Below are 7,662 nucleotides of genomic sequence, written 5' to 3' on the forward strand. Positions count from 1 at the left end.
ATTTTCAGATAGCTGATGCATAGTGTTTAAGTGCTCGTGTGGCCTAGTCGCTTCTTTTGGGCTTGTTTTCCTAGACCTGGTTGCTTATTTCTTTCCCACAATCTGGCAACACTAGCATTCTCTGTCTGGAGGCGAGGAGAAACGCTGGCGCCCAGAGAATGAACAACAACTAAAACAGTAACGTTTTAACGTCGGATCTGCTGTTAATCCACCTCCATTCATTCTCTGAAGCGTCACACTCAACGCAACAAGAAGCCAATTTAAGTGAAGAGGTGAGCATTAAGCAAAGGCTCCATGGAGACGAAATGCATGCTTCTTGATAGCTCCATAAAGAACCTCTCACTCCGCTATACAGCTCCGAGATGAGGTTCTATGTCGTTACCTTCCAGAATCGGGTGAACGTCCGCCAAGGCTCCGCTGTTTACCCTTTTGTTCGGCGCATAACATTTTAGGAACGGAGCGAAACTACCCGTTTAAATCGCTTATTTAGTCAGCCTGTGGCCATGTTTCCCATTCAACCCGGAAAACCCCCCTACGTCCGCTGCCAGTACTGCTCCCGGTTTGGCTACAATGGGAAACATGGCCACAGGCTGACTGAATAAGCGATTTAAACGTGTAGTTTCGCTCCGTTCCTAAAATTGTATGTGCCGAACCAAACTTTAAACATCCGTGCGGCTTGGAATCTACCATTAGTTTTGGGATACGACGTATACAAAAGGGTAAACAGCGGAGCCTTGGCGGACGTTCACCCGATTCTGGAAGGTAACGACATAGAACCTCATCTCGGAGCTGTATAGCGGAGTGAGAGGTTCTTTATGGAGCTAGCTTCTTGAATGACACAGTTCCAATACATTTGTGTATTTTAGGCCTGTTTGTTTATTGTTACTGATTGCAGTATTTTAATCAGTGGTGGAACGTAACTAAGTACATTTACTCAAGTATTGGACTTAATTACAATTTTGAGGAATTTGTACTTTACTTGAGTGTATCCAGACCTACATATATATTTCGGCCATTTGAAAATAGTCGATCTACAAGCTCACAATGCCTCGCATTGTGAACTTGTAGATCTGTTTTCAAAAGATTTGTATACATTTTAAAACTTGAAATGGGACATTCTGCATAATGAGTACTTTTACTCTTGGTACTTTAAGTACATTTTGATGCCAATACTTTTGTACTTTTACTCAAGTACATTTTGAATTCTGAATTTTACTATCTTGCAGTATTGATACTTTTACTTAAAGGAGTAGTTCACCCGAAAAATTACTTATTTTCTATCAGTTACACACCCCATGAAGCATTTAATTCATGGAGATTTATCTGTTTTTGTCGCATTCCTATGCCAATAATTTGAGGATCGGTGGTCTCTCCGGTAGGAGACTCAAAGAAGATTCTTTGAGTCTCCTACCCGGATACATTAACATCTTTCCGCCGGTCATCAAATTATTGGCTTAGTAATGCGATAAAAACAGATAAATCTCCATAAATTAAGTGCTTCATGGGGTGTGTAATTGATAGAAGATAAGTAATTTGTTGGGTGAACTACTCCTTTAAGTGAAGAATGTGAGTACTTTTTCCACCACTGTTTAATTGTATTTAAACCTACCAAAAGTTGTAGCAGTACACCACACATGTTAACTGTGAAGTTGCTGGAAAACAACGGTTGTTCCTTTTTATGCTCTTGACGTGCAGGGAAGAAATGGCTGGGGTCAGGAACACAATGGACGACGACCTGGAAGATGGAGAGATCTCCTCCGGCCCAAACTCCGATTCAGAAATGGGGGCCGGTGCAGACGCCGGGCCCCAGGGGGCTGCGAGTGCTTCAGGTTTCAGTGGGCAGGCCTTCCAGAGCAGGGCCATGCCCCAGTTCTCTGCCACGAGCTACCGCAGCACCGCGAAGACGGCAGACTCCAGCGACAGTGACTCGGGCGACGACGAAGAAGCAGCCGTCTGGAGGCACAAACGTCAAAAGGTCTCCAACGCCCCGCCGCCGCCACCACCTCCTCCCACCTCCAGCTGCACAGCCTTTCCAAGCGCTCAGTCTGCACCGGCGGGGCGCAAGATCAACAACATTTGGGGCTCTGTGGTTCAGGAGCAATGCCAGGAGTCTGTCGCAGCAGAGCTGGGCATATTTGGCATGGAGGGGGAGGTTAGCATGGCTAGCAGAAACGTGGAGACTTATAACTACGTCCTGGCCCGCAAGATGATGGAGAAGGAGAGAGAGGAAGAGGAGAAGGAGATGAACCACGGGGAAGTGTCCATGCTGGACGCCCAGCTCGATGCCTACATGAAGGGCAAGGTGGATGCAGACGAAGATGCAGGTGGCCACTCGAAGAGGAAGCGGTCAGCGAAACAGAGACTGGGCCCGCGAGCTGAGATGGACATTAAAGGTCGCTATGAGATCACTGAAGATGACCCTGATCACAGCGTGATCGATGAGATAGCGTACAGGCTGCAGGAGCCCAAGAAGGACTTGATAGAGCGCGTCGTCAGTGTGATCGGGAAGAAGAAGGCAATAGAGCTACTCGGAGAGACTGCCACTCTTGAGGAAAATGGCGGCGTGTACACTATGGATGGCAGCAGGCGGCGCACTCCAGGGGGAGTGTATCTGAACCTGCTGAAGAACACGCCCAGCATCACGGGCTCACAGGTCAAGAAGGTCTTCCAAGAGGAGACGTCGGAGAAGGTCAAGAGCAAAAAGGCTGCCCAGAAACGGAGGCGACACGTCGTGGCCAAGAAGATGAAACAGGCCATCAACACGTTGAACCTGCAGGAACACGACGACGTGTCCAGAGAGACTTTTGCTAGCGACACCAACGAGGCTTTGGAATCCCTGGAGGAAGTGGCTGAAGAAGAGGACCAGCCAGAGCCTGCCCTGGGCATAGAGGACACACCTGTTGTCTACAACGCCACAGACCTCGAGGTCTTCTGAGGCAAAATGACCACCTCCTTATTGAACTACGGCTGATCTGATCGTGGACTGTGATTACATTTAAATGTAGAAAGCATTTTCTGTGCGTGGGACATCCACGCATGCGTTACTATTCAACTCAACTGATGTTAATGGCAACACATTGATACATGTGTTAGTCATCATCATGTTGCAGCATCACCCATGTCGCAAAATCAACTCTGATCAATTTGAAGAGAAAACAAATATTAACTAGAACATAAAAAAACGGCAGATCTTCAAGCTGACAGCTGTGTTGGGAGCTTTTAGATCTGCTGTATTTGAACAATTTTGAAAACTTGAAAATGTTCGCCTATAATGACGTGCACAAAATAGGCACACTAGGTTAAAAGTGGTTAAAATTGGCCAATGGGACACATATGAAGATTCCAATCTTCAATTACAAAAAAAGTCAAATATTGGCTGATATATCAGTCTGGCTCTAGTTGAAAGTTATGTATCAATCTATGAGTGAGGTGTCGAAATTGTTTTGTTACACATTAGGCCTGAGTTGATTAAAAAAAGAACATTGCTTGCTTACTTACGTTGTCTTCACTACTGATTTTTGTTCAAATTGTTTCTTCCTATTCCTGTAGTGTTAAACTTTAAAAAATGTTCTTTCGTTGTGTTCTCCAACAGTGTGAGTTATATAAATTGAAAATGGCACTTAAAAACATTGTCTAGTGGCGTTAAGATTTGTTTTTCTTTTTTGATTTTGAGTTTGGAACGACACTGTACGTCCAGTTGTTTTCAGTTTTTTGTTATTTTGACATAATTTTGACATTTCTGAAAGGGCTATGCTAGGAAATGTTAAATTTCAAATTTCCTGTGACGTTTATTCTGGGAAATTTGAGATATTGGAGTCCATACTGTAGGTTCCTGAAATGTAACTGAATTTCCCCCACATAAAGCATCAATTTCAAAAACAAAGTTGGCTGTCTGTCTGTGAAATGAGAAACTTGCAAAGCTGTCTGAATAATGTTTTGTTTGCACCTTTTGCAAACTCCAAACGGATAACACAGGTGGAGATTATAAAACAAGTGACAAACCCTGTATATATTTGGAACTAGGAGCCTATTAACTTCTGGACAGGGATCTTTTTTTAAATGATTCCTCAGTGTGCTAATACTGCAGTTAGAATTGGTGGGATAATGCAAATTAATTATACACAAACCTGGACCTCTAATCTAAGCATGGTACTGGGATGGAGTCAGATTTGGCAATCATGAGAAAACATAATTGCAGAAATGTGGTACTCTTACACTAATATATGCCACATAAAATAGCTGTTTATAAATATAGCATATTAGTGATGGGTAGTCAAGTTCTTAGAAAATAGGATGTCTTAAGTCTCAACCCTCAATGACTTGTAGACTATTTGTTTCAATACTCTTAATGTCCTCTAGATGGTAGCAACGCTTTTTCTGTTGCAAACTAAACCTAATTAGCAATGCTACCTGCACTGCCTGGGTATACAGGCACAAAGCAATGTGTTTGTGGTCATAATCAGGAATTAGACAATGAGTACTTTTGATAAACATGTATCTACTACAAGCTTACAACGCAACACAATGCAACGCATTGTGTGATTGTAGATCGGCTATTTTTGAAAACGTTTTACAAATTGTGAAGAATTTGAATAATTTTGTACTTTTTTTCTTTTACTCATAAGAAAAATTCCATGTACAGGAGTTGTAACAGAGTATTTCTAAATTGTAGTATTTCTACCTTTAAGTTAACTGTAATTTTTTGAAGTTTTATTAATGAGGACTATGCCACTTTGTAAACTTAATCTGGATCTGCTAAATTTTAAGTGATATTTCTTTGGTTTAAAAAAGGTTAAACCTCTATATTCTGTAAGTAATCATTGCTAGAGCGTGTTCAGTACATAAGGTCCACTGATGTTCATTGCTATAATTCAATAGAGTGTTCAATGTGTTTCAGGTGAGTTAACATTTCATCCAATGAGGAAAGGGTACCCATTCATCAGCTTCAATTTTGTAGTGGTATAGTTCCAATCTAATCTAATCTAATCTAGATACCTTCAGTGTAAACCGCCTGCTTAATTGCCCTGCCTATCTAATAGATCTGGGGAGGTGCTTTCTAACTCACACCTCTCTCTATGCCATTGGCTCAGCAGACAATTAGCAGCCTGAGAACCCCTTTAAAGCTCTCACCTGACAGATATCTGTGTTGATGTCTGGCGGTGTGCTGCTTTGGGTGCAACAAAGGTAGAATCAGTTTAACCACTAACCAGCTATTACTCTATAATGCTATTTTTTAAACTCATATGGCTATTTGAAAACAGCCAATCTAGAAGCTCAATGAAGTGTGATGTTAGAAGAATTTGGAATACTTTTGGATTATTTTAACACACTAATCTTGTATGGGGGTAACCTGGCTCCGCCAGATGCAAGAAGCTTGCTTCACACACACATTTGTTTCATAGCTTACTTGCTGTCTTGGGGAACCTGGTTACTCAATACCGTCCCTGGCACAAAATATTTTCAGATGGGGGTCTTGGGCCAAATATAAATATTTGGGGTCCTTGAAATGAAAGTTTGAGAACCACTGGTTTACAAAGCTGCCATATTTGTATTAAATGTATTTTAATTTTATTGACAATTTTATATGCATGCATCAACATGACCTACATGGACAACAAAAAAAACAACTGCACAAAAAGTACAATAAACCAAAAATATTAACTTGAGACAGCATGCGTCATCAGGCTTGCTGTGCTGTAGTACCTGTGATGTTTGTTTTATAACTCTTATCAGGTGTGTGATCCGGTCTAGATCCCGCCTTCCGTATCCGGTCATTTACACATGCATCCATGCACACGCCGATTCCGTATCCGCCACAGAACTTCACCGGATCAAAGCGACTTAGTTCCCCGTTCAGGCACATAGAAGAAACACCCCAAATTCCCAAATGACACAATTAATGGTATTATTTTTGGCAACGTTGTGTTCTTGTGGCCAGGTGAGCTTAGAGAGACACTAAACACGTTTTCTAAGGAGCTGCCTAGCTGCCACAACCCCAATATTATTTTATTCAAGAAGAATGAATCATTGATGAATCAGCATTCATTATTCATTAACGATTTAATTTATTGGGCTGTGGGCTTATAGCTATATAGTCCTGATACATGGCTAGCCTACACGGACATCTCACATCACATGTAATGTTATGTTTGTTTGACTGCTGTTTGCCCCCCCCCCCCTCTTGAGGAATAATTGTCAAGTGTGTTACATTTTCTTAAAGAGTGTGTATGGCATTAGAAATTATTATTATTGCACATTTTTATAGAAATACAAAATCTTGCTTTGTAATTTCTTTGACCTAGGCCATAGGCTACTGAGGTGTTTTAGGCAGGTGTCCAAGATGGGTCCAAAACCGTGCCGTAGAGGCACAACCTGCAAAGGAGACACACCTATAAAGGCAGGCAGGGCCTGGAAAACTGGCAGTAAGAAATGCACACTCACACATAATTAACTGTCACGATCATGACATTTTAGTTTGTCATACAAATAATTGTGATCATGATTTAATTGTGTTTTTGGCATTGAACATTGGCGCACATGAATAAAGTGTGTGTGTGTGTGCATATAGTGTATATATATTTGACTTTTGGTTTGTAACCTGAATGCCAAGGCATATATAATAAATAACTTGAATATACAAAGACACACTGACAATGATCGGTACCAATTATTAAAGTACTATGGCCAGAACAGGCTATAGGCCTACACTGTATTTAATGATTTGGTACCTTATTATGATTATGCAAAAATAATTGATTAGCTCAAATAATTGTGGCTATGTAGTAATTGGGACAAGCTTGACGGTATAATATATTCTTTCTGTCCAAAAATGTGTCCTCCAATTTGTCCCACAAAGGGTGCTGCAGGCCTGCAGCTCAACTATGCAAACATTGGTTGCCATGTTTTGAAACTGTTAAATTAAAAAGAAATGGATGTGACAATTACAGAGGAGACTTCAGGCATTAGGTTTAAATGTTGTACTGATTTTTTTTTTCTTTCTTTCCAACTCTTCAGAGAACAGGAGGATTCTGCCTAAGGACGGCCCACAATTTGAGCCACTGTCAGAGGAACCAGTTGGAACAAGCATCCACAGTCTCTCACAGAGTTCCAGAATGCAGGTCAGTATTGAGTCAACAAGGTGCTTGTTGCTCGCCTGCTCATCAGAACCCGATCCAGGGACCACATCACACCAGTCCTCTGCGACCTCCACTGGCTCCCAGTCAAGCACAGAATATGGATTTCACCAACTAGTCGACTAGTAGGCTATAACCACTAGTCAACTTTGTTGGTACTAGTCGAATAGTTTTTTTTTTTTTTTTTGTAATTTGTTTTAATGCCATAGTAATGGCCCATCTTACTATTATTATTATCCTCCTGACTTTATTTTTTATCAAAAGGGGGTCAAAAGTATGCCCAATAAAAGCCTATTATCGGGCAATGGGGATCCTTGGAGACTGCTGTGGTGCTGTGCTGCTGTGCCAGAAGCGCTTCCCTTAAAACGCCATAAAAATAAGGGCAGGAGGATAATAATAGTAATATAGTAGTAGGATGGCATTAAAACAATGCCCCCCCTAAAAAATGTTTTTATTATTTATTTATTTTTGTAATTATTCTTTTGTAATGTAAATTTCGACTAGTCGACTACTACTTGGTCAAATGAGT

At 41.3% G+C, this 7,662-nt stretch overlaps 1 protein-coding gene across 1 annotated transcript; it reads left to right on the forward strand.

Moving 5' to 3' along the window:
• Nucleotides 1–107: 107 nt before the first annotated feature.
• Nucleotides 108–3,883, forward strand: phax (phosphorylated adaptor for RNA export). Its single transcript, XM_080421346.1, has 2 exons — nt 108–272; nt 1,696–3,883. The coding sequence occupies exon 2, from the start codon at nt 1,703–1,705 to the stop codon at nt 2,933–2,935; it is 1,233 nt and encodes a 410-aa protein (XP_080277472.1). The 5' UTR covers nt 108–272; nt 1,696–1,702; the 3' UTR covers nt 2,936–3,883.
• Nucleotides 3,884–7,662: the final 3,779 nt, after the last annotated feature.

Source organism: Gymnoscopelus braueri (genome assembly GCF_963280865.1).
Source record: "Gymnoscopelus braueri genome assembly, chromosome: 23".
NCBI classification, from domain to species: Eukaryota; Metazoa; Chordata; class Actinopteri; order Myctophiformes; family Myctophidae; genus Gymnoscopelus; species Gymnoscopelus braueri.

Coding starts and splice junctions, on each gene's coding strand:
- phax (XM_080421346.1), top strand. CDS start 1,703: ATGGCTGGGGTCAGGAACACAATGGACGACGACCTGGAAGATGGAGAG.